This window comes from Diadema antillarum, unplaced genomic scaffold (genome assembly GCF_040938485.1).
Source record: "Diadema antillarum isolate AM-2024a unplaced genomic scaffold, OU_Dant_1.0 seq00002203_RagTag, whole genome shotgun sequence".
Classification (NCBI taxonomy): domain Eukaryota; kingdom Metazoa; phylum Echinodermata; class Echinoidea; order Diadematoida; family Diadematidae; genus Diadema; species Diadema antillarum.
The window spans coordinates 50,476-78,099 of NW_027272839.1; the positions used below are offsets into that span (position 1 = coordinate 50,476).

At 38.0% G+C, this 27,624-nt stretch overlaps 1 protein-coding gene across 2 annotated transcripts in view; it reads right to left on the reverse strand.

Annotated features, from left to right (window-relative positions):
- Nucleotides 1-438: 438 nt before the first annotated feature.
- Nucleotides 439-27,624, reverse strand: part of LOC139714247 (sodium/hydrogen exchanger 6-like) — a 35,742-nt gene continuing 8,556 nt past the window's right edge. The window contains exons 5-15 of one of the 2 annotated variants that reach the window (XM_071625963.1): nucleotides 17,530-17,630; nucleotides 14,484-14,589; nucleotides 12,896-13,022; nucleotides 11,547-11,652; nucleotides 11,217-11,305; nucleotides 10,722-10,835; nucleotides 9,964-10,075; nucleotides 7,979-8,184; nucleotides 4,685-4,764; nucleotides 3,928-4,021; nucleotides 439-3,399 (exon numbers count right to left, since the gene is read on the reverse strand). In XM_071625963.1, the coding sequence (XP_071482064.1) occupies nucleotides 3,169-3,399; nucleotides 3,928-4,021; nucleotides 4,685-4,764; nucleotides 7,979-8,184; nucleotides 9,964-10,075; nucleotides 10,722-10,835; nucleotides 11,217-11,305; nucleotides 11,547-11,652; nucleotides 12,896-13,022; nucleotides 14,484-14,589; nucleotides 17,530-17,630 (1,366 nt within the window). In that variant the 3' untranslated portion in view covers nucleotides 439-3,168. Of the gene's footprint in view, nucleotides 3,400-3,927; nucleotides 4,022-4,684; nucleotides 4,783-7,978; nucleotides 8,185-9,963; nucleotides 10,076-10,721; nucleotides 10,836-11,216; nucleotides 11,306-11,546; nucleotides 11,653-12,895; nucleotides 13,023-14,483; nucleotides 14,590-17,529; nucleotides 17,631-27,624 lie in introns of both variants that reach the window. The other variant, XM_071625962.1, reaches the window with a different exon arrangement.

Genomic DNA, 27,624 nt, shown 5'->3' on the forward strand with positions numbered 1-27,624 from the left:
CAAAATGGGTGACAATACAATTTGTCAATAAGTTCCTTACATTGCTATGGCTTGTAGACATGTACAACATACATATAACAAAAATATTTGAAATCTTATGAACAAATGTCACAGGCTAAAGCACTTCAACAATTTCCCTGTTTACTTTTTTTTAATAGAAAATTATATTTACAGGGGATGCTTCACATACATTGCCTCATATACAGCAGGATTTAAGCACACCAGCTAACAATCTTCTGAAATGGTGCCACATCAAGTTGTGTTACTACTACCTAAACTATGAACAGAATATGCACTGTCTGTAACCACATTTAAAATGAAAACCTTATTCTGTTCTCCACAAGAGACACATACACACACTCATGATGAAGGGTCAGAGGTCATTTGAAATAGGAGGGCAATCCATCATTTGTAGTAACAACAGTTTTGTGTTTGGCAGCCATTGTCTGATAGACTCGTGTCTTTTTCCTCGAAACCTTCCCATCAACTGAAGCCGTGGTATGCCCATTGCTTTGATCTGGTGAAGTATATTGGCGATATTGAACTCTGGAAGGGTTGCTTAGCAACTGTTGTCAACATCCATCAAGACTGACCTCAATATGATGATCTCTTGGTATGACTTTTTTGGAAATATTTTCCCTCAAATTTCAGATCCATTTCTAAATATCTGGATAGCTACAGAAGACTCTCAAAACTGGCATAACTTTCAAAGTCTTCTTTTGTGCATTCTATATACAACTGTACATGACTAATTCACAACAGGATATTCATGAATTTCTATGCTACATTCAAACAAAACTTTTCAATGATCAGAGTGATATAGAACATCCGCCTCGAGCACAGATGATTCTTGTCTTTTCTACATGATTAAGCAGGGAAAAACATGGGCGTGGTTTCATATGACCTTGACACCAGCATTCTTGTCAAATATTTGTAACATAACATGAAAAAAAATAACCCTTATAGTGTATAAAAAGAAAATGAGTTAAATGACTTCAAATATCTCTCCTCTGCTTCATTTCACACAGTGACCGGTTGAGTGTCTCATATTGTGTCTAAACTTAAAATGACTATCATCTACATTGTAGCACCTTATAAACTAAAATCTGCACAATACTCTAGCACTGCAATGTAGTCTTGACAAAGCTTTATGCTCCATCTCTGCTCATACACTAATCAAACAAGGTATACATTGACACATTCTATATTTCAAACAACATGATATCACATTTTCAGTACTCATTTGCATAATAATGTGTTGGCATACGTAGTGACTACACAAGGTGTACAGAGGAAACATCAAAGGGCAACCATCATCATCACAAAAGTGATACAATTTTTCTTGTACCATGGGTAAAGGAGAGCATTTGCCTCTGCAAATATTCAGAGATGGTATATCTGATGGAAAGAGAAATAAATCTCTCACAGCTTCAAGTAACATTTAATGAAAACACTTCACTATTCAACTTCTCTCATGAGATATGTATATATATAATTATATATTACTGAGGAAAATATTCACTGAATCAAATCGGTCACATAAGGAAAACATGACTTTTTAGCTGAATCAGAAGATTGGTTTGACAAAATAAGCCAGTTCGGAGTTAGCTCATGGGCACATTGGCACGAATGACCTTTCTTTTTCTCGGTCAGATAGGGGCACTGCACTCGTTTTCAGCGCATAAGCTTTACGTAACAATTTATGGGATTCATCAATCCTGTTCAAACAAAGAATGAACTTGTGTAGACCAGATGGACAGAATGATCTGTCAAATAACACCTGAAAAAGCATCCATTTCATTACTTTGCACTGAATGTATTAACAATCTCTTTCTGTTGATATTGCCAAATACCAAAATTTTCTGTCAGGTGGACGTGCTGGCAAGCACCATTTATAAGGATTGCATGAATAATCATCCCATCACAAATGCTTATCTTAGTGAATTTAAAAACCAATGCTCCTGTTGGTACGAATGACCTTTTTCTGCTCATGCGCAAAGTGGAACTGCGAACTGGCTTACTACCATGGACTAGCATATGGAGTGAAATGGCTGATATAAGAACCCTGAACATGGCTATGCCTTGGACTGTGTACTGTATATTGAGAATACTCCTCATTTGTAGAAAGCAAATTTACTGTTAACAATAAAACCCTTCAATTTACAATTCTATCAAACATATGTCAAGAACAGCACATTCTTACATATCTAGCACAAACTACATGTATCATCATAGAAAACTGTAGAAACATCATATTTCCAAATTCCTCATTAGAAAAATAAAATGCACAAACATTACGCTATTAAACAAAACATTCACAAGCGCATTAAACTAAGGGATAAAACCAAGAATATTTCATCAACATCATAAGCTAAAACTGAATGACCAAAGGATATGAAAACATCATTTTAACAAAATAATGTCTAAAAAGAAGAAAAAATACACATTAAATGTAATAATAAAAGTGCAAGCCTCACATTCTCATAAAACTTCAAAAATATGAAAAACAGTTCTCTGGAAACTTTCCTCAATGATAGAATGAATTCCATGCTTGAAAAATGCTTTCAACGAATAAAAGAAGACAATCTTAACACAAAATTTGAGAAGTACAGTTTTTGCATGGTTCTTTGACAGGCTTTGGCCATTTGTACTTGATCTGGCTTTATTCTTCCGTACTTGAATTCCACCATGAAATTTGACATTTCAAGTCACAAATATGGGAAAACGTTGCACAGAAAATGATCCAACGTACATTCACTGTTCAAAGTTGAGTTGATACTGTAAACGTCCATATTTTCACGCAATTAATTTTTTGTGCTAAGCGGTTCAAAACCACATTCCCAGTTTCTTGAATTTGTACTGCACAATTTTCCACCCATTTTAAAATGTGCAGAGAAATTGTGAAGATATTTTTTTTTGCGGGTTTTAGAATTCTCACTAGCCAAAAATAGCACAAAATGCACAAAAATTAATGCACCGCGAAAATTTGCGCGTTCACAGTACATGAACTAAATGTACGTCAGGAAAGCTCTACTCAGACATGAATAGCTCCAAGCTGCCCAGCACGTAGCTGCTGTCTCGGGGGTGAACAGACACGCACATCACAGAGCAAGATAGGAAGGAGAATGCTACTGCCTACTGGTGGCAGGGTGCCCCTTTGATACTGCGCTATACCCTGGTTGGGGCAGGGCCACCGGTGCTGAGGATGCCTGCCGTGTGAAGCTGGTGATCCCCAAGCCCCAGGTCGCCTTCCAAGGTGGCGTCCTCTTCCGGTGGGCGAGGCCCTGGGGGAGTGGCCGAGCCATTGTTGGGCGAGTTGGCGTCTACTTGAGTGGGGTTGATATCGTCATCAAGGATAAAATCATCATCACTGTCCTCAGTGACGCTTGGGTTGTCATCCTGTATAGGAGTTTAAGGCATTGTATAAAACTCTGTTCATATCACTGTTGAATTGTTGCATTCTCTTTCAATCAAAAGATTTATGGCTACTTGGTTCAGAAATATTTCATTTAGAATTTATACCTCAAGGAAAGGAATATGACATATTTCCCTTAAACCATGAATTTGGTATACTTCAGAGTATTTGTCTAAATGGGTTATAAGGACACTGCACTGCCAAATGAAAGGGGAAGACCCTTGGCAGAGACCTTTAGGCACGCTTATTTATTTCTATCTATCTATCTATCTATCTATCTATCTATCTATCTATCTATCTATCTATCTATCTGTCTATTTGTATCTGTCTGTCTGTCTGTCTCCCTGCTTGTCTTACTATCTAATGTTTCTGTCTCTATCTAATCTATCTGTGTGTAAACATACACACAATCATACACTGTGGTTCTATATACTTGAGTAGCATTAGTGAAACCCTGGTCTGTAATACAACATTTGATATGTAAAGTACTTTATATGTACAAGGATCCCCACCTGCACTGTCAGACACTCTGCCAGAGGTAGACAGCATGTTGGAACGTTTTCCCTCAAGTCGGCACCCTTCTTGGTGAAGATCGGCTTCAGGAACCTGGGAAGATGTTCAATCCAAAACTGGCTTTACGTATTCTGAATGTTAGCATCAGGTGTAGTTTGGGTTCTGTTCATGGTGAACAGATGTTTCAGAGATGGATTTCTCTAAATATGATGGACTTTTAATGCAACTTATAATTGCCCTGCACCGACTTAAATAAGCTGTGATTATTGCAGGTTTGTTGGTTGTTGTTTTTTTCGTGTGTGTGTAATAGCCAGGACAAAATGATGGGCATAATATACTCAGGTTGGACTCAAACCAACAATCTTCTGATTTTTCTAAACAGGAATCCAGACGGATGGACTTTCAGTATGATACACACATGCCAGGCACATTATTCCCTGCTTTGTTAGTCGAAACAAGTGGCAAATGGGCAGTGAGACAGTGAATACACTAGCCTCTATTTTTGTTCATCAAACTGCTTTATCACTGATCTAAGGGCTCTATTCTAAACAAATGCAGTCTGAAAACTGTTATGAAGCTCGCTCCTCTTGTGACCAGATTTTTAAAGAATGGTGAAAATCAATCAGACTTTGCTACACCATGTGAAGCACAGAAAGCACTACATGATGAAAGTGATGACTCATAAAGTTACTGCTCTCCCTCCCCCATTCCGCTCACACATATATATTTATTATATGATATAGAACTCTAGTTTACCTGTAGTCGAAGTCGTACCACTTTCTGACCACCCACGCCTGCTGCTTCCTCCTCTTCAACCGACTCTCCTGGTCGGAGATCTGTGAATATTGTGTGGACTGTTCAAGGTCAATACCATCCAAAGGACATCACCAGCAGGTTCATCGTGTCAGATTCAATGAAATAGAGGACAGATGCAAGGGAAGTTTCGGGGTGGAGGGGGAAGGGTGGAGGGATCACAAGCAAGTGCCATGATCAAATGGGGGGGGGGGGGGGAGGGGTTGTCAAGGAATTAGTAGGAGTTAGAAGTAAGAATGAAAAAGAGGTGCAAGGAAAGTGATGGTTCAGGGCAGTTGGTTGATAGGTATGGCACATGATTCGTAATGTGGTTGGCAGGTAGGTATGTCAAGGGAAAATGCTCAGAGGGAATAAAAATGGTGACAGGCACTTGGTGGAATGTACATAGGGTATGGTTGGAAGATACATAGGTTGTGTTGGTTGGAAGGTAGGTAGGTTGGTGGGAAGTTAGGTTGGTTGATTTTAAAAAAAAAAAATGTTTGGTCATTCATCAGATTGGGTTAGGATGTTCAGTGGGGTGTGGTTGGCACATGCACAGTGGATGGATGATCGAAGGGGAAGGGGATTATGGGGCAGATAAGACAGTGGTAGGTAGGAAGGGAGAGTGGAAGTCAGGTGAAATGTTGGCCATGAAGTGAGGTAGTTGTACATCCATTGAGAAAACATGAGGAGGCGGCAAAGCAGTGGTATGGGAGGAAATGAAGAGAGAGAATCGACACAAGATATGTAAATAGACAAAAAGAATGTGGAGGGGAGGAGGAGGAGTGGGATGGGAGGTGGAGGAGTGGGATAGGAGGAATAGGAAAAAGAGGAGGAGGATGAAAGGAGAAGAGGAGGAAGACGAAGAGGAGAATGAGGAAGGGGAGGAAGAATAGGAGGAAGAGGAGGAGGATGAAAGCAGAAGAGGAGAAGGAAGATGAAAGGAGAAGAGGAGAAGGAGAATGAAGAGGAAGAGGAGGAAGAGGAAGAGGAGCAGGAGAAGAGGAGAAGGAGGATAAAGAGGTAGAAGAGGAAGAGGAGGAGGAGGAGGAGGAGGAAGAGGAGGAGGAAGAGGAGGAGGCGGAGAGAGAGGAAAGGAGAAATGTAGAAATGAAGGAGAGCAAGGGGCAAGAGAGCCGGAGAAGAGAAGAGAGAGAGGACAAAAGAAGGAAAAAGAAGTGAGTTTATATGGAAACAAATATATGACATATTATGGAGAGACAAGGAGAATAAAACGGTTGAAAAAGGGAAGAAGAAATAACATGAAATGAGTGATAACACACAAATACAGAGGGAAAATGAAGTTATGGACAGTGGAAAAGACATGGAAAAGTACACAAGTACATGCAAATGAGGTTGTACACTAAGTCCATGAGACAGGAATGAATGTATGATTGGAAACATTTGCAAAGGGAACATGATGCAGATTTTGAGGAAGGTTTGTATCAGATGCATCAATAAAACAATAACATACAGTTGTAGAGATGACAACACAATTTCATGACAAAGAAAAAGGAAAATTACAAATGAAGATACAGTATAACACAATGCGGAATACCACTAAATCGAAAAAGGAATACATCGAGAAGAAATTTTTCTTCCAGAAGCCAAAACAGAAGGCATTAAAAAATGAAAACGGCAGAACATGGATATTAACAATCAGACAGACAAAATATCAATAGTAATACCAAACTATCAAGGGTTTGTGGAAAGGTTGTGGATGAAAAAACAGAAAATAATTTCCAAAATCAGGCAACATCAAAGGGAAAAGAAAAAACATTTCCTAATCCATACAGTCATCCATTGGTCATGACAAGAAATCAGAAAGTTTAGAAAAGCAGGCACATTGGAAAGAAAGAGATAGAACACAATCAATCAAGGCTTAGATATATCAAACATAAGTAAGATTTAATTTTGAAAAGGCAAGCATGCATAGTAGAGTCAAGAACTCGGCATCGTCAGACGAGAAATAGTCAAATGAAGAGGGGCAATTTGGCAAAGTACAAGAATAAGCATGCCACCATACAGAACATTGCAATCATGGCAAAGAAACCAGATAGAAACAACAACAGTAAAGCGAGAAGGGGGGAAGAAACGGAGAGAGAAAGAGAGAAAGAAGAACAATCAGCAACAATGGACAGTCAGTGCTTGGCCTCTTTGCCTCTTGTTTGTTTATTTGCTCGAAATCAAAGCTGGCAATGTGCGAATAATGAGGCAAGATGAGAAGTGAGTCATATCAAAAAAATAAAATCAAAGTCTTGCCCATGCATAAATAGCATTGTTTAGTGCACAGTAGACATCTTGCAAACAAACATGGTGGGCAAAACGTAGTGTATCACATATAAATCCTCAACACTTTGTACTCTGCATTTGGAAGATCTTCGTTAAAAAAAAAAGGATATCAACTGTATCCCTTGGGTTCCCCCCCCCCCCCCCTTCTTCTTTTGCATTCATACTTTAGGCACAATCAAATAATAACAGCAAAAAGAAAGAGCACATATGAATTCACTTGTCTTCAGATTTACAACTTCCATAGCCCAACCTTCAGCTGCACTGTGAGCTGGCATTTACTCACATAGATTTTTTCAACAACATTAATAACTAACTCACTCCCTGATACATTGATTAATCAAATATCTGCTGGTGTCATCTATCTATCCACATTTTAACTTGTAAATCTTTCTCATTCATGACAGATTAAAGAGACAAAAAGTCAATCATCTGAAGTGGAAGGTTCATCACCTAATTGCTGATCTTCAGTCAAGCTTACTTACAATCTATCTGTCTCAGCTATCTTTCTGGTTTAATCATTCTCATTGTCCTCTTTATTACGATCATACACGTCAAGACTTTCGGATCAATGCATGTGAAATCATAAAGACTGACTAATCTAACATAAGAGGCAAGCAAACTAGTCTATGCAGACTTTGTTTATTTGGTCTCTGATTTAGAGCAAAGCCTGCTAAAAATCTATTCATCATACCTACCTTCTTTTTTTTTTCATTTAGTCACGCATCTATTCATTCACATTCACAACTTTGACAGTTACGAACTTGAAATCAGGTAAAATCAAATCCCGTGTTAAAGGTCAAAGGCATTTTGTTTCATGTCCTCTTTGTTATTCAATCCCATAATCTGGAGTTCAGCTTGCCTACGATCTATCCATCCTACTAGTCCTACATTTTTTTTTTTTTTGTCATTCATTTATTCACATTCACACCCTTTAACAAGCAATAAACCTGGAATTAAAGAACTGACCGAGCCTGCATGGAAGGCGTTCTGGTTTGTGTCGTCCTCAGTGACCCCGACCCGGATCTTGAGCCAGGCCAGCATCTGAGTGGTCAGCCCGCCACAGACCACCACAGTGACCAGAACGATGAGCAATGTCGTGGACAAAATCAGCTCCTGGCCGTAGGTGGCGTTGTTGCGTATCGCCAGAGCAAAGGCGATGGCCCCTCGTAGACCTGGTAAGGAGAGAATGCGATAGTCACAATGTGCGCTCCTAAAATCTAGGGCACAGGGAAACCTATTCGCACATCCATTCCTAAATTCTTCTAAGCATTTCTGCACCTTTGTGAGAAGGCAAAATTTCTGCATCCGCATTTTGATTGAGACTAAAAATTGGGATGCGGAAATGATCTTGATAATGATCCTAGATGTGTCTGTGCTGTCCTGCTACAATTGGCATTTTCCACAGCATTTTGTGCCCTTCACAAATATATACCTGGGACACTCCCAAGCATGTCAGCAGTCAAAAAATGTAGATATTTGTAACACTGTCCCAGGAATCTATGGTTGGCACGTTTTTTCTGCGTACAACATGGAAAGAATGCCGAGATGCCATGTTCTGCTTCTGCAAGCTTCCTAATCTTGTCAGGACTCTAGTGGACATCCACCTTAACATAAATCCTTCTTTCATACGGCATAATGTGCTGGGTTGATACCATTCACTATCCACCAGTATGATAGCCACCTTGAGTGAGCAACAGGGAGCGGCTTTTGTTCTACAATATCAAAAGAGGAAAGTGTTTGGTATTCTCTGACAAACACCATGATTACCTGGGTGACCCTAGTAATAAAGGTTAAGTATGAAGTTTGAATGCATCATTTTTTACTTCTCTAGCAACAACTTTACCTGAGAATGATAATCTCAAACATACCTCCCTTACAAAATTCTTCTGTACAGTATGTCCCAAACAAAAATTACAATGGGGGCCCTCCGCTATGATATCTTTAAAAATAGTGAATCAATCTTAATGCAAATTCAGGTATGAAACCATAACCCATCGCCCACATCTTACAGAAAATTCCCATTCCATTTGCTTCAGTGGTCAAAGAGAAATGAGGAATTTTGTAGAGGATGTCGGGAATCTCTTCTGTTCAAATTCTGTCTATTATTCACACACAAGAGCATTGAATTGCTAAAATTGGAATAATCAGACCCATGACATGCTTTACAACAATTCACATTTCTCTGTGACTGCTTAACCAAATTGAATGGGGTTTTCTGCAAAATAGAGCTAAAATGTAATATTTTAAGACCCTGAAGTAGCATTTAAAAGAATAGTCATATTGGGTGTTATCAATTCGAAAATCTGATTGTAATTTTTTTGGGACATACTGCAGTAAGTCGCCCCCAAAATTACAATTAGATTTTCGAATTGATAAAACCCAATATGATCGACCTGTCCAAGTGCTACTTCAGGGTATTGAAATATAACATCTTAGCTCTATTTTGCAGAAAACCCCATTCAATTTGGTTAAGCAGTCACAGAGAAATGAGGATTGTTGTAAAGCATGTCATGAGTCTGATTCTTCCAATTTTAGCAATTTGATGCTCTTGTGTGTGAATAGTACACAGAATTTGGACAGAAGAGATTCCCGATATCCTCTACAAAATTCCTCATTTCTCTTTGACCACTGAAGCAAATCGAATGGGAATTTTCTGTAAGATGTGGGCAATGGGTTATAGTTTCATACCCTGAACTTGTATTTAGATTGATTCACTATTTTTAAAGATATCATTGTGGAGGGCCCCCGTTGTAATTTTTTTGGGGACATACTGTATTACACATAAATGCTCAATTAGTGTGAAGTCGCATTAACTTACAAGAACAAATTTGTATACTTTAAAAGTTTTGTGCATACTTTTTTTTTTCTCTCAATAAATGTTGCCCTTGGCAACCCAGTAACAAGTTGTGAATCCAGCAAATCATCATGTCAGACGGAAGAACTTTTCTTACCTGAGAAGAAGAGCATATGTTGCACATTCCATGGTATTTTCTCCTTCCTCCCAAGATTGAGTAGAAATGACAGCGGATATATGTTGAGTAGTCTGCCTAAAATTATACCAAGCTGTTGGGGAATTATTCAGTGCTAAGGAAAACACATAGAAACTGAATATTTGCTGACAGAGCAAATGTTTGCTTTTGGATTGATATATGGCCTTAGGAGATATCATTTTCCATCTACAGTGATATATATAACTATGAAATACAATATCAATCTTTGACTCTTTTAATGCAGCTCTTCTCATATCTATATCAATCAAGATATTCGTAGCACAGCCAGCAACTTTGAAATTCTTTCGGTGGTATCTTTGCTAAACAATAAGCTGCCGCATGACGTATCATATTTTAGTAGCAATAAACTTGCCACTGATTATGAAATAATCTGTGCTCACATATTCCTATGGCTGTATTACAAACTTACTGCTCACTTACTGGTTACAAGATATTAAGAGTAGGTAACAACACAACATGGATTCACTGTTAATATGGAATATTTTGCAGTATGGAAATAATGAATTTTCACTCTAGTGAACTAGTGAAAAAAAAAATAAGAACACTGAAATATTTTGGGAAATCTGTGCACAGAAATGAAACACACTCATGTCTGTAATTAGAAATAAATATAATTTACAGAACTTGGTCTAGCACTATTTATAATGGTGTGAAAGTTTCCACTTTGGAAGCATGTTTTTCATCATTTGAGAGGATACAAAAGCCGCTAGCGTGAAGCTGATGCTGAACTGTTTGTTGGTGTGGTTGAAGACTGACAGACCCATGTAGGAAAAGATGAAGTTCTCTGCCAAGAAGTTTAGCAGCTCAAATGCCTGCAGTCAAAAGTGGAAACACATATTAAAGACGAATGAATAAGTGAATAAATAAATAAATAAATAGATTGATTAATTAATTAATTAATCGATTATTCAATCAACACATATAAATAAATAGATAGACTAATAAATAAATAAATAAATAAATAAATGAATGAAAAAATAGATCAAGAAATGCAAACACGTACACATTAATTGCAATCTTACTGATTGAATCCAATTCACATGGGGTGATTTATTTTCAATGTTCTAAGCAATGAACACATTGTAAGCATAATGAGATATACCCTTTAAAAGACATTCGTATCACAGACCCTCTCAATGGGTGCTTGTTTTGACTGCTAAAATTCATAGATTATAATCAAACAGAATCTTTACCTCTTTCGTTCTCCTCTTTGATTCTTCTGATAAGTTATTGTAGGTGTAATGTGCCTGTGTGACTCCACAGAAGAGAACAGCAACGATACCTGGATGAATAATATGCAACACAAGATTGAAGAAATTAAAGGGACATATCAGCAAAGCAAAAACAATTATTTCTTTGAGTGTGTGTGTGTGTGTGGGGGGGGGGGGGGGTAGAGGAACAAAATGCATGATCCATGGTATATAAAATAGCAAACTGTTTGGCCCTTGGTTATGGAAAAATGAGTGTCGTGCATCATATAAATACAACAACAACAACAACAACAACAACAACATGTAAAATACCTGTGAGCTGAGCAGCTTCAGCCATGAGGTAGCAGCTGTAGGACATGATGGTAAACATGGCCGTCTCTAGCAGGGGGAAGTCCCTGATTCGAGTGAACTTTGTTATCTGCACATTGGTTCTAAAGTTAAGGAGATAGGTGATTAAAGAAAAACAAATATACAGGGAAAAATATTAATAGACAGATGCATTTCATTCCATTACGCTATTAAAATACGAGGTCAAGAATCACATACCAATACATTGAAGGTAGTATGAATAACACACACACACACACACACACACACAAACACAAAACCCGTATAGAGGCTGCAAATGCTTTTTGTTTTCTTTTAGATTTTTAAACTGTGTCCCTTATACAGAAATCCCTAATGATACTGTGTACTGGTTCTTCTTAAGTTATCAATAAAAATACATACGAATATGAACACAATGAGATCTGTGTGAGCGAGAGTTCACAAAATCAATTATTTCTCACTACCAATGACAAGTGGGAGTTTCAAATTTGCAATGCAGATGTTTAGGCGACAATTGCGTTGGCCGTTCTCCTCTCTCCCTACGTCCTGTTGCAAAGTAACTTCAGATTACATGAGGACCAAGCCTACACAAAGTAAAACGGCGCCCCCATATGATCATTGCATCAAGAAGCTCTCTGCATCGTGAATTGGAGCGTACACTAAAATGGCCCAGAACCGACCATGAAAACTCAGACCATGCCAGATCGAATTTGATATTAAAGAAATTTTGCACACTGCCAAATAGAGTTTATTTTCCTCTATACGTCCGTGCCGCAAAAATCTATAGCTCCCCTTTTTCATCTATCAGGGAAACTTATGGTACACAAAAAATACACAAACACATACAGTCTTTGTGTGGGTTTTTCTAAGCATCACAAAAATGTGGGTCCTTACATACAGGAAACCTACTTTCTTGTAGGTCAGTACAATCCCTTATCTGGTCATTGCACATCAACCTGATTCCTGTCAACAGTCCCTTCAAACTTCCTCTGGGATTTAACTGTTAACAACCTTTACAACACCAGCACGAAAAAGTGACCTGTGGCCATGTGTTTGACCACCTAGGAGGCATACTGTAATTGAACAAGCTATTTGAAGGAATCATTACAGAAAATGATCCATGTGTTGGTCGCTTCTGCATGTCATAGTGCATATAGAGAGCTCTGAACAGTCAAATATTTGCTGTGCATGCCCAGTTTAAACAGTGTCACAGTTTGGGGGTGTAAATATTTGCCGTTAGCCACTATGATGTCAAGGCTGTGTAACCATGGCAACCAGGAGATTGGCAGTCTTCCCTACCAGGTGCTACTCTTACACCGAGGAGCAAAGGATACAATGGCCGTGATGATGCCCATGACTGCCCCCATGGCAAAGGAGCCCATGAAAATGCCTGCAAAGAGGCCGACGGACTTGAAGAATCCTCCCGCGGTGAAGGCCGTGTCTGAAAACTCTTCCACTGTCCTGTTGTTTAAACCATGGTAAAACACAACACAATAAATGAAAATTATTGCAGTTCAACGTATGCAAATATAAGATCTCTACACAATGCTCTCAGAAAAGGAGGAGATAAAGATGGATTGAAGAGAAAAGCCCATACTGTTGGCTGAGAACTAGAAGGGCACTATCAGGTTCTAAGACTTACAATAAAAACAGAACAATCAATTTTTATGAAACAAAAAGTGTATTAAATCCAAAGCAGGTACATTGTAGATTTAGCATTGTTCTAAAATTGGATGAAATTGCACCCTTAGTGCTTTTGATTTTTAACATTTTACTGAAAATGAAAATAATTTAAAATTGACATCATAATGCAGAGAAGACTGATCTCTACAATGTGACACCAACAATTCAGTACCGCTGCAAAACTGAAATAATGGTGTTCTGGTTCTCAGCGGAAAATATAAAGATGTAACATGAACAATCTTTCAAATCTCATGTTTATAACCAACAAAGCAACCAGCAAATTTTGCGAGTCGGACACTATACGCAAATTTAACTCTGACCTTGACAGGAATGTGATGTGTCTGCACACATGTCTCCCTTCATTACTGTACTACACAATCGCGAATTTAACCAAAGTGCTTGTGAAATTGTCTGGAAGTCCCAATTCGGAAAAAGATTAGACCCGCTTAATATCTGGTGTTAAAAAGTAATAAACAGATTGAGAGAGAGAGAGAGAGAGAGAGAGAGAGAGAGAGGGAGAGAGAGGAAAAACACAGACAGACAAACTGAAAGACAAACAGACAGATAGGGCAATGTTATTATTCCTCGAGGGTTGAATGCCGAAGTAAGTTAAACATTGATGGAGCCTTAGAAGATGCATGCTCCCTGCAAACGTGTGGTGGTGTTATATTTCTGAGATGTATTACAGAGGAGACAATATTTGTGTGAATAGCAGGAACTGCGTGGTAATTAGAACATTATACTGCAAGGCGGGGGTGATTATGTTACCTGTGAAAACTGATCAACTATGCAAACTGACAAGGGAAGTTTGCAGAATGAACTGCAGTGAAAAGATGGTGTAAGACTGGAAGCTTTACACACAGAAATGGCTGAACTGAAATCTTAATAATTTAAATTTCCCCCTCCCCATTCCCCCCCCCCAACAAAAAAAAAATGAAAAGTTTTGTTACCCTATTATGCATTCATACCCTCGATACGCCTGTCTTGAAAACTACTGTAAAAGTGGATATTTTTGTGTGATCAATTTTTCGTGCGCAGCCAGGTAAGAAACTGAGTTTCGCATGGTTTTGATTCCGCGGAATCAAGACATCAACTACTGGAACATATGGCAAGCAAAAATATTCATGTGCTTTTATTTTTTGCACTATTTTCCAGTTGCGTGAAGTGTGCGAAAATTTCCACTTTCACACTATGATTAAGATGCAGCATTAAAGTCTGATGATGTTGGTGTATACTTGCCTGGTTAGGACTATGGCGACAGCATCGTTGAGCACACTCTCCCCAAAGACCAGGATGTACATGTCGACATCAACATGGAGATCGTGGAATACGGCCAAGACAGTGACTGAATGACGAAAAGAGAGAGAGAGGAAACTGGCTACAATACCACTTTATCTTCCTAATAGCGCAATTCTTTTTTTCCCATATATTTTAACATTTTGCGGTGATTTCATCAGACAATTGAGTGACTGAATTTTTGCTATTTCATTCTTTCATCACACAAATAACATATAATCTGGAATTCAAGTTTCCTCTTAATTATCTCACAAGAAACTTTGCAGTAACATAATTGGAAAACTTAAAAGGCATAGACAGCACTGTACAAATTGCCATTATTTTAATCATCCCCCCTCACAAAGCATATTTTAGAATACCCATTCAAGCAATACTTTGGTGGTGCACGGAAAATCATCAATGAATACAAGCATTTTTTTTGGGGGGGGGGGGGGACCCTCTTTACTTATTATGCAAAATTTAAGAATTATTGGGTAATGAAATGTCATGAAAGCTTTTGCCATAATGGACAAAGAACCAATAATCAAAGGGCATTCTTAATTTTTCTTTGTTCCAAAACCAGTCAACCTTTCCCATACCAAAAAATCCTGTCATCTCAGGGAAGACTTTGCCATGGCAACCAGAAAGAAATATTCAACACAAAAACAGTTGTAACCTTTAATTCCCAAAACAGAGTAAGCTGCCTGACAGTCAAGGACAGAGTTGAAATTTTTCAGCATTGATTCACAGACAATCCAATCTTTTCCATACTTCCGTCATTTGACACAATCTTTTTGCCAAAGCAAGCACATTAAATGTTTTTCTACACATTACTTGATATGAGAAGCATGTTTTTACTCATTTTGTACATTGTATATACACAAGGGTGCAGGCAGAAAATAGTCTTTCTTAGAAAACTGATTGTTCACATTTGCTTCCAATGAGGTATGTAAATCTGCAAGCTGCTCCATTAAAGATATTGGCACAGCAAATCATACTTATTTTCATCACATTTACACCATAACACATTTTGAAGATTTCTTTCAATTTTTTTTTTTCATCATACCTGTGGAAGTGTATACAGTGCTATCAAAATGTATGCATGATAAACACTACTGCGATGAGAATACTGTATTCCTTTGGTGCACGAGCGTGACCGATTCACATGATGCATAAATTATTAACATTGTACACTGATTATGCCTCGGGCACCCTTCAGGGATGGAGTGATAAAAACTGTAATGATTAATGAACTTATCAAATATGTGCCATCTGTTGAATTGCCTCTTTAAAAAAAAAATAAAAAATCTGAGTTGCATACATTAGTGAGCGTACAAATTTCATCATAAGCAGTATGTAAAGCAAGCCGCCCATAATTTGACCATAACGCCATCCAACATTTGACCGCAGGCTACAGTGTACGTGTGCAACCTACGCTTGTGCATGCGGTCGAGTTCTATCACGGGAGGTCGAACCTTAGTGCTGATTTTTTGATGAGCCAACTGGAAAATGAGAAGGCTCTACTTTTTCCAGATACACGTATGCCAAAAGTAGGAGTCGACTTTCATGACTTAATCATACTTCCTAGTACACAGATGACGATCAGTGAGAAGTACACAATCATTATGAATTGATATTTTGTGACTCCACAGAAGAAACAGCAAATCAGTTCACGTCTTTTGGCAGCAGACCAGTTTAAGATCATATTCTTAGTTTGAAACATATCTTTATTTGCAAACAAAAGTTTTTTTCCTGACAGATGAACAGCATGCTAAAGTAACAATCAATGCATGCAAACTGGAGTGCAATTTAACAATTTGATTTCATGCATTTGTTAGAAACAGCTGAACTAGGTAGGTCATTAAAAACTCCATGAATGAAATATCAAAAGATTTGAGAACATAGGTATAAAAGGCAGCTGATTGGAAACTCCTGTTCAAATTAAGATTATTATGTTGTGACGACAGTGCAATGGTGATGTGCAAATGAAGGTTTAAAGGTTTAAGGGTTTTAAAAGAGAAATCCCACAGAATGAAAACTGGTGATGAGTTTCCTTTTTCTGAATGCCAATGGCAGGGAAATATTAGTTTCATGCAAATTTTATGTATGACATCCTGCGTTGGTAGGGAATAACGGTTGCCAATACACACTAAATATGACCTTTGCGAGGAGATTTTAAAATGAGCTGAAAATCTCCAGTGAGGAATAAATCCATCTCATTACGAACCCGGAAAAACCGTCATAAATCCCTTCTGAATAAAACATCTGTTTGGGGTGTTTTCTGAGTTGTTGTCTTGTTTTTGTTTTGGACACAATAGCAAGCAGTACAATTTACTGTTGATATTGCACACCCCTACTTGTATCTGAGTCTATTCTTGTGCATTGCCTCATGACCACATTATTTCCTTTAAAAAAGATACTGACACATTCTTTTTAATTCCACAGGATCCTTCAGAACAAAAAAGTATAACTTACAAATCACTTTACCTCAACAAGCCCAGTAGCATGTGTGACAGCACTGATTGTATTCAAGACAATAACAGGTATTCTTATGCTATATTATGTTGGAAGGAGCCTCTTCTTGCATACAGTAATTCTCAAAAGAGAAGCCCATTTCCAATTGACTCAAGGCTTAATGATTCAGAGCAAATATCTCTCAAGGAAGCCATGACAATTCTTTCAGTCTGGGGCTGGAAATGAAAACAGACTTTCATCAAAAATGAAAGAAAAAAAGAACATCTATAAACACAGGAAATAAGTTACATGGGTAAATTTGGCACCACGCAATGAAAACTTTAAATGTCAAAGACTACGATAATGACTCAATATAACAGATAAGAAAGAGAGGGGGAAAAAGGGAAAAACAAATGATCATACTATGAACAAGGCAAGCATATCTACAGTTAGTGTCTGAATGGCTAAGACTACATGATATAGGCAGAGTGGTTGTTTTTCTTCTTCTTTTTCCCCGCTCTTTCTTTCGCAGGAGGCCGTTAGAGCATTTTCTCACCTGGATCGGTGGCCGAGATGAGGGCTCCAAAGAGGAAACAGTCCTGGCTGGTGAAGCGGGACTCGCGCATGATGACAATCACAAACAGGTACATGATGCCCCTGGGAGAGGTGAGCATTGAGGATGAGAAGGGAGAAAGAACAGATACAGATGGAGGGATGGTGAGATGAGAATTTGTTAATTATGGTCTTTAACCCATTGAGGATGGACTGACTTTGCTCCTACACACATTTCCCATAGACACCTACCCGAGTACTGTATACTTGGGACTCATCGTCAACGGGTTAAGTGTTTACCACAGATATTCAAGATCAAGAGTCTGCAATCATGGACATAGCCATGTCTTTACCATGTCATTATTCTTACACACATATTTTTTTAGATAGTTTTGACCAATTTCAATTCATTCAATTTCTCATTAATTCATCTTTGACTTAGTAGAAAAAGAAATGGAATCTGGGGATTCCTGTTGTAAGCATAACTCATCAGGTACTATATTGCATCATAACAGAGAACTTTCAAACAGTAGTTACATCACCAGAGTGTTGCTTTTGTGAATCTTGCCTTCAAGGTCAGAGAATAAATCCCAAATATGTAATTATGTATTTCTAATAGTGAATTGAAGAAATGCAGCAATATTAGTAGAACACATTCAGTAAAGTTTGAGGAAAATTGGATTATCCATTCAAAAGTTATGAATGCAATGGAACAAGATTTCACACTCAGTGAAAGATCTTGTACCATTGTACACTTGTACTTGTGATCATTCCCTTTACATAGAACACTCTTTATTTAGTGTTGGACCATAAAGTAGAGCAAAAAATATATATTTCATACGAGCCCTTTGTTGCTCACCGTTTCCATTGTAGAATTTTCAAAAACCTCTTACACTGTAACTGATTTATAACAAGAGACCCGCGGGTCTAGCGCTCACCTGAGTATCGCAAGTTCACCTTTCACGCAGTCACTAATCTAAATTATTCACAGCTCTACCAAAATTTGACGAGGCATTCTCAAGTGGAAGATGAAAATGTACAATAAGGGCCCAATTTTTTCAAGATTCCTTAATTTGGGGGAATTGGGGCCCCCTGGGGCCCTCTGGGTGGGGCATGGTGCCCAGTTTGATAAATTGAGATCCTGACCACCTAGGGATGCTACCTGCCAAGTTTGACAAAAATTCATCATGAGGTTTTCAGGAAGAAGATGAAAATGTACAATTCAGGCCCCCATTTGGACCCTTCCAACCACCCCCCCCCCCTACCCCCAAGAGGGGCACCCCTGGATCTCCTATGAACAAACTTGAAACTACAGTCATTAATGTACTCACTCATAGCATTATCGCAGCTCTATAACTTCTGATTCTAGAGAAGATTTTTAAAGATTCCTTCATTTGGGGGGTTTGGGCCCCCTGGGGGCCCCCTGGGCGGGGCATGGTGCCCATTTTAACAAATTGAGATCCTAACCCCCTAGGGATGCTACCTGCCAAGTTTGGTGAAAATGGGTCATGGGGTTCTCAAGAAGAAGATAAAAATGTACAATTTAGGCCCCATTAGGACCCCTCCTCACCCCCCCCCCCCCCTGGGTCCCAAGGGGGGCACCCCTGATTCTGCCATGAACAAACTTGAAACTACAGTCATCAATGTGCTAACTCATAGTATTAACCTAGCTCTATCACTTCTGGTTCTAGAGAAGAAGATTTTTGCGGATTCCTTAATTTGGGGGGGTTTGGGCCCCCTGGGGGCCCCCTGGGTGGGTCATGGTGCCCATTTTAACAAATTGAGTTCCTAACCCCCTAGGGATGCTACCTGCCAAGTTTGGTGAAAATGGGTTATGGAGTTCTCAAGAAGAAGATGAAAATGTACAATTTAGGCCCCATTAGAACCCTTCCCCACCCCCCTCCCCTGGGTCCCAAGGGGGGCACCCCTGATTCTGCCATGAACAAACTTGAAACTACAGTCATCAATGTACTAACTCATAGTATTAACTTAGCTCTATCACTTCTGGTTCTAGAGAAGAAGCTTTTTACAGATTCCTTAATTTTGGGGGGTTTGGGCCCCCCTGGGGGCCCCCTGGGTGGGGCATGGTGCCCATTTTAACAAATTGAGTTCCTAACCCCCTAGGGATGCTACCTGCCAAGTTTGATGAAAATCGGTCATGGGGTTTTCAAGAAGAAGATGAAAATGTAAAAAGTTTACGCACGACGCACGACGGACGACGGACGACGGACGACGGACGACGGACGACGCACGACGCACGACGCACGACGCACGACGGACACCGGACGAAGGGCGATCGCAATAGCTCACTTGAGCCTTTGGCTCAGGTGAGCTAAAAATTGATATTAAGTTGGCAACATATCTAAGAAAAAATGAAGTTCCCATTTCTCTCTGAAATTCGCATATTTTGATACTTTTTTTCTGATTCCTTGCCGATTTCATGATCAGTGGAACTAATTTGATGTTGACATACAATACTGGTGATGATTTCTGTGGCAAATTTTCTAGTGACTGACTGGGTTAAAGGCAAACTGAACATAAAGAAAGACCATTTTTTTTTAAAACAGTCTAAAAGATATACAATATACCACATTACATGTATATCAACAGTTTGGTGTATGGTATCTGAAATCAATAATAACAATAATAATACATGTACATTGTAGTATCTGATCAGTTGTCAAAACAACGACAATGATGATGAAGATGATGCTGATGTTCATAATCATTTTAGCAACAGTAATGATGAAAAGAGTAATATTTACTGCTACAGTTCCTCTAGTGGTGGTGGTGCTGCTACTACACTGTACTAAATAAAAAAGTGGATCATAATTCAACAATATTTTTTGGTGGATGCTGAAGCACCCATGATAAGGAGGCACAACCTTTAACAGTGAATTTACTTGCTCACACACACACACACACACACACACACACACACACACACACACACACAGTGTGAACAAGCCGTCAAGCTGGATTGATTGAAGCGATCAAGAGAAGGGGGAGATGAGGACAAAGGAAAGAAGCCAGCACGCAGTGGGAGGACCGAGGGATGATGTGTTTAAACAAGACATCCATTATGCATTGAATGTGGTTTGCTCAGCCAGCGAGTCTAATTGGTGAATCCATACACCACACCCTCCCTGACTGGAGAACAGCTTGAAGGCGTGAGCGTGACTGGAAACATGTACATCATTCTTTATTCTCTTGTGACTTTAATTTATGTGATATGATATAACGTGACAAGATTAGCCGACGATATGCTCGATTTCATGAGACATGATGAAATATGCATTACGTGTATGTTATGACATGATATGATATGATGCAATGGTATACGTATGACATGAAATCATGGCATGATATGATGCACTGTGTTAGGATTTGACAAGAATTTGGTTTCAATTGTAATATTACATACCAGGTATTACAAAAAGTAAAACGTTTTGATAGCATTGTTTAGATGATTTACTATCATTGTTAATATTAAAGGACTATGGCTGCAAACACTGCAAAATGATGTTGATTTTGTGTTCAACTGTATTTGTGATTGAGAATGAAATCAATAAAGATCAAAGAAAAAAAAGTGTGTGTATGGGAGGGGGGATAGGGTCAGGCAAACAGCAAGGTAATTGATGGGTAAAAAAGAAGAGGTAATCAAATTGTAAAAATGCTGTAAACAGCATCTCAATCCAGCTGACAGAAAGACAAAACCACAACTCTGAGGAACAGTGGACATCTGATTGAAATGCCAATTTAATTTTCCACTGCACTCCCCCAGCCTGTTTCGAGAACAGTGATTCTGATTCATAACAACCGTTGCTGGGCAAATTATAAGCCACGAGTGGCCAGAGGGCAATATTGCATGTTCCAGGATGAAAATATGCATTAATATCCATCCTACCATCTCCATCACGAACAAAAGGAAAATTACTATTTCATATTCATATACCACAGGCATGCAGTTAGTACACTCAGCATGCCATACACTGTGTGAGCTACATCCCCAGCTCTGATCTCCATGCCTATCTATTCCTCATTCATGTAAAAAAGACAGTGTTTAACTGTACATATGTGTACATGGCATTAAAAGAGTTGAGTTATTTGACGCAAAGGGTTACTTTGAATGAAAGCAGGCAAAAATAAGATGGTCAATTCCACCGAAAGGTTGCATTTTATGAAAATCAAACTATTGAGTATAGATGACTAATGAAGCTTAATTAGATGATCTGGTATTGTTTACTCAAAGCAGCCTTTCACAACGGATATTTTGATACCTCATTTGTGAACATCGGTGAACGTGGAGAGGAGTTATGTCCGAAAAACCTTCATTTTTCATGAAAATTGCCAATTTTTGCAGAAATTATGTATCATTTCTGATACACTATCATGACCATAATACAGCTTGTGTAATTCTCAGATGGCTTATTTTCTGAATGTTCTTTGGTCATAGATTGGTTTTATGATGTTCTAGAACTTGTTCCGGCATCAGTAAATATTATTCTCTCAATCTCAAAATGTGGTAGTTGATAGCGTCCCATAAGTCACGTTTTTGTGTCCCATCAGTCACACTGGTTTTCCCTATCCTGCTACTGTACCAATGAGTAGATATTCATACCACTTGGCTCAGGGTAAGCACCAACTCTTTGCTACATTCAGGAAAGAAAATATCTTTCCAGAGACTCTGTGTGTAAGAATATTTTAGAACTTACTTTCCCATGTGAAAAACGGTGGTCCTCAGATGTCCCATAAGTCACGACAGCAAGTTTTCGTTGCTGTATGTAATGCAATGATACTTTTCAAACTAAGTATGGTGTTTTCATAAACTGTGATATGATAGATCTAACCATGAACTGAGAAAAATGCATTTGATGCAACTATTTTCTCAAAATACTGGTTTGAAATTGCTGAAAATTGTCACTTTGTCCCATAGGTCACAATGGAATTGACCAGATGACAAAACAGCAATAAAATATAGCTAGAGAAAATTTTGGAGGTAGAATGAGACAAAAGTTGAGAACAAGCTAGTTTGACTCTTCTTTGGTTGTTTGCAGCTGATAGCAATTACTCATGATAGTTTTTACTTTTTGGTAATTATAGAAGATAAATCATTTGCTGCAATGCAAGTGCTGGATTTAAAAAAAAAAACAATTTCTTCACAATTTGTGAGACTTGTGAGGAGTTGATATCATCCACTCTGAACAACATTGATGTTTCATAAAAATATGTGGCACTTCATAACCCCCAATAGAATTCGTATTTAATATCCAATTTAAATGTAACTCCTACAATTGTATCATTCTGTTTATACTGGACTTTCCTCCATTGCACTGTATTCCTTTAAAGTCAATCTGAACATGAGTGGAATGGCAATGGAACAGTTTGAATGCAAAAAAAAAAATAGAAAAAAAAAGATAAACACTATTATGACAGCTTTTTAAAGGGAGGTCCATCATCAAATAGAGTAAAATGAAATCTTTTCAATGATATTGCACTCATTACATGACAAGAAATATTTCTGAGCAATATTATCTAAACTATGACCAATATTTCAATCATTTTCTTTCTTTTTCCGCATACATGTAGTTCTTTAATCTGAAATGTACCTAAAAAAAGATACAAATGGATGTTTTTTCTTGTACCTAAAGTCTTTAACTACATGTATAAGCTAAAACTCAATGCACTTTCTCCGGTGACTATGGATGTACACATGTACAGTTTAGGTACTGTAAAACACAATATTTTCGCAGCATGAAATTTTCGCAAATTGGAGCCGACAGCCTTTTCGCGGCATGAAATTTTTGCAAGTTGCCTCTAATGTTCATTGCGCATAGTGTAGACAAGAACTTTCATGTGCATTTTAGTTTTTCGTGAATCTTGGCTCTCGCGAAATTGACAAAATTAAAATGCACGGGAACACTCCTTGTTTTACAGTATATTGCCTTCATAGCATTTCCAGGTATCTATTCACACACCAGCTTGAAAGGGACAATGTATCACTGCTTCATCTACTCTGCATTTTAATCTGGCTGATGTCACTGTTTCATATTGTATGTGAAACTTTCATTTGGTTAATACATGTTTACATTTACATTTCTCTGTCCTGTCTTCATGAAACCTCTACCATCTTGTCTGTTGGATTCTACTCCGTCTAACACAGCCATTAACACGCAGCTGCTTTCCACTTTTAGTAGATAAAAAACAAAATGATATCTGTTGACACACCATCACGATTCACAGTCAATATTGTTCGCATGGGAAAGAAAATACACAGAGACTTGTATTAGATGAACTATCTCTTCCTTGAATGTGATGTGCACAGGAGCCAATAAATCTTTATTCTCAACTACATGGTGAAAAACAAATCTAGCAGAAAATGGTCACAGGATTTGATATTCATTTGTTTGCAGATCGATTGCACATTCCTCCCTCAAAAAGAAAAAAAAATGGAAGTCATGCATGCCTCTGAGGGCCTGGGTATCCATTCACTTGGAGCATACAAAATCATCCCTGCATTTACAATGTACCCCCTTCTGTTCACGATTCATGCACTGAAATAAAACCTGAGAGCCATCATTCATGAGTCATACACTAATGGGCACCCCAGTAATGGGGGGGGGGGGGGAAGCAATTTTTTTGTTTTTGTTTCAGTGCAATGCCAAAATCAACAGTAAGTCAACACATTTTCCAGGTAGTGTGCAAATTTAGGATACACAGACCTTCAAGTTACAACCCAAATTTGATACATTATGTGGTTTAAAATTTTCTTGAATATGAGATATCTATATGGAATCTAATGTCAGATTTAATTAGATAACGTTTTGATCTCTTTAAGACCGATCTGATGTGTGTGTCTAACTTAGTCTTTATATGTCCTGCCAAGAAGTAATTGACAATTGAATATTAATTCTGCACTTTTTTCTGCTTGTTTCTTTGCCATATTTGATTTGAATAATAGGTTTTGTGATATACAATATAATCATGTTTCCTTAGAATTTCATTTCATTACTTTCATGACCTTGCTTATGATCACATTTTAACACTATTCTTCATTGTATGTCTACATTGCATTTCAATATGTTTTTACGTGCATATTCCAGTTTGCTTAATTGATCTTTGCCATAGTGTGCAATGTGATTTTTATCTCAAACTGGCTATAATGTACACTTGCAAGAGAGCTCACTTGGACAGCAGGCCCCTTGGCTCTGAACCCCGTTTTGTTTTAAAAACTGAATAATCAAATAGATAATATTATGCATATATGCAGATACAATGTATATTCCATTTTATTTGTATATATTTGCTCTTTCTGCTTCTACTTTTTCCTTCCCTATCAACAGGATTCACATCACCATTTAATGCACTGTTAACAGGTAAACCTCTGTAGGCTAATTGGGAGGGGGGTAAAAACTAAGTTATCTCATTTGGTACAAATTACAATGAAGATTCCTGTGTATTCTGAAGTTCATGTTACACGTATCAATAGACGGTATCAAGACCATATTGTCACTCAACATAAGACAATGAAAAGCAGCAGCAGGGTGGCGTGTGCTCATCAAAATCAGATGAACGTCTCCCATCGAGTTCGAGACTTTGTGGTGTGACGCAGGGAAGGTGAATGAGTGTATGCATGCATCGCGCGACCGTTACAGTGTCTACAGTGTAGATGCAGACTTCTGAGGCATGCTTGAGGTGTAAAAAATAAGGTATGGATTATCATGCTATATTGACTGAGCTGATGTGAGCCAATGGTTTGTTCTATTTGTTTGTTTTTTGTAAGCCCAAGTTTTCCTTCAGTTACAAGGCTAACAGTTTCTTTTTAATGATTGAAAGACAAATGATATCACTGATAATATTTTTGCTGTGCCATACATCTGTTACAGGCCTCAAATTCTATTAGATTAAACGGTCATCACCGCTTTAGCCTTGACTCTTAAGTTATTTTTTTTTAATAACTTGAGGAGACATCAGGGCCAGCTTAGGAAGGCATCAAGGCCTAAAGTTAGTTTGATACTCACGCCAAGTTCTGAGTAATAAAGATAACAGTAGTAATGATAACAGTATACAGTATGCTGTATGTGTAGAATCCTGGAATCAGTGATTATGATACTGTATACTGTATACACGAAAATATTGACTCTAATGCCGATATGAATGTGACGTACGCGTCAACATCCATTTTTCCGTTCAGTACAGGACTCCACAATCGCGAATTTAACCACTCGCGAAATTGTTGGGAAGTCCCGATTCGCGAAAATTTAGACTCGCAAAATATATGGCGTACAATAGTCTGTAAAGAGTGCAAGAACTTGCAAGAGAGAATGCAAAGGATGGGAAATGTCAAAAACTTGCATGTGAAAATTGTTTCTCTACAAATATTGTGATAACTTGTACTTATTGAAGAAAACTATACATTCTAAGTATTTAATTTCAGCCTAGCTGTACTGAGACAATTGGTTTACTGTCTTGCCAAAACCTACATGTAGTATAATGGCATGTGTGTAGTACAATGACTTCTACAAGGCTAGAGAGGCAAGTAAAAGGAAATGTTTAAAAAAGATTGGATTGATTCCAAGAAAAAAAATGTAAAACTTTAAAGAAAGTAATAAATAGCCTGGAGAGCATTGTTTCAAGAATGTTAAAAGACAGAACAGCCTGTCTTCCATCATGAAACACAAAGCCAACTATAGTAGTGCAGTATTATGAGTGGTCTGACAATGAACCACAGTTTTTCATTGAATTGAGAGGATGACTATGTACACTGAACTTGTCAAATGACACTTTGTGCACTTAATAGGTGACCAGCATACATACATGTAGTATACAGAGCAATTGTAAGAAAGTAAGAAAGTAAGAAAATAAGAAAATAAATAAATAAATAAACAAATAAATAGATAAATAAATACAAGTATATACATAGGCCTCAGGGTGGTCCACGAGGGGTTTTAGCATGTCGCTGCAACATGCTAAAATTCTTGTGCAACATCCTAAAAAGCCAGCAACATGCTTTGCAACATCCTCAAGAATTTGCAACAAGCTCAAAGATAAAGTATTCAATAATGTGCAAAACATGTGCAAAACATAAGAAACATCAAACTACCAGATACTTTAGATATTTGTGTGCAAAACATGAGAGAGAACATTGAATGTAAGCAGCACAAAGAGAGATAAGCAGCAAAACATTGCGTACTACGTACTCATTGTGTGCGCTCCGTGCATATTCAATTTCTGCAATATTCTCAGATTCTGAGCTTGCAACGTGCTAAAATTTCAAGTTGTGGACCACCCTGAGGCCTATATAAATAAATAGATGAATAAATAAATACAAAATGAAAATTTGCTGACACAATATCTAGAAACTTTTGTATGATCAATCCCACCAGGGTTATTCCAATAGTAAACTTCACTTGATGTTAATCTTATGAAGGAGAGAGTAATATTATGTACCACATATTTCAATAATTCTAGGGAAAAGGAAGAATATTCTTATTTTTGTGATGGTTCATCTCAGTAAAGTTCAGGATTTGTAATTGTGTAAGAAGTGTCACAAAAATATTTACTTTTCTGATTTTGGGAAAAACTACACCCATCTTGAAATAATCTCTTCTGATCACAGGAAACATTTTTTCCCCATAATGCAACTTTGAGCAGTTTACAAGAAAACAGACTGAAAATGTAAATCAAATGCTGTAACTGTAAATCTCATCAAATTGGGCTGGTGCATGATCTCAACACTGTACGAAATCTATACAGATAAAAGAAGTCAACAACATTGGTTCATTATTCATCAAAACTGGAAAGGCAATTTTTGAAACGGAGAAACTTCCTTCATCACTGCATCTGTCTGTGCCATTTTGAAACAACTCATCTATATTCATGGGCATCTAGTAGAATCTAGATTACAGTACCACAGCAAAGTATTGTTGAACCATGACTACAAAACTGGGCTCTTGCCTTTAAATATTGGTGAATCCTGCCAAACATCTAATTTTGAGCTCATGGACATCTAAAAATAGGCCATTGCATCTGTTGTATTCTATAATACTGGCTAATAATCCACTGTGGGGGATACAAGCAAAGAAGACAAACATCTCTC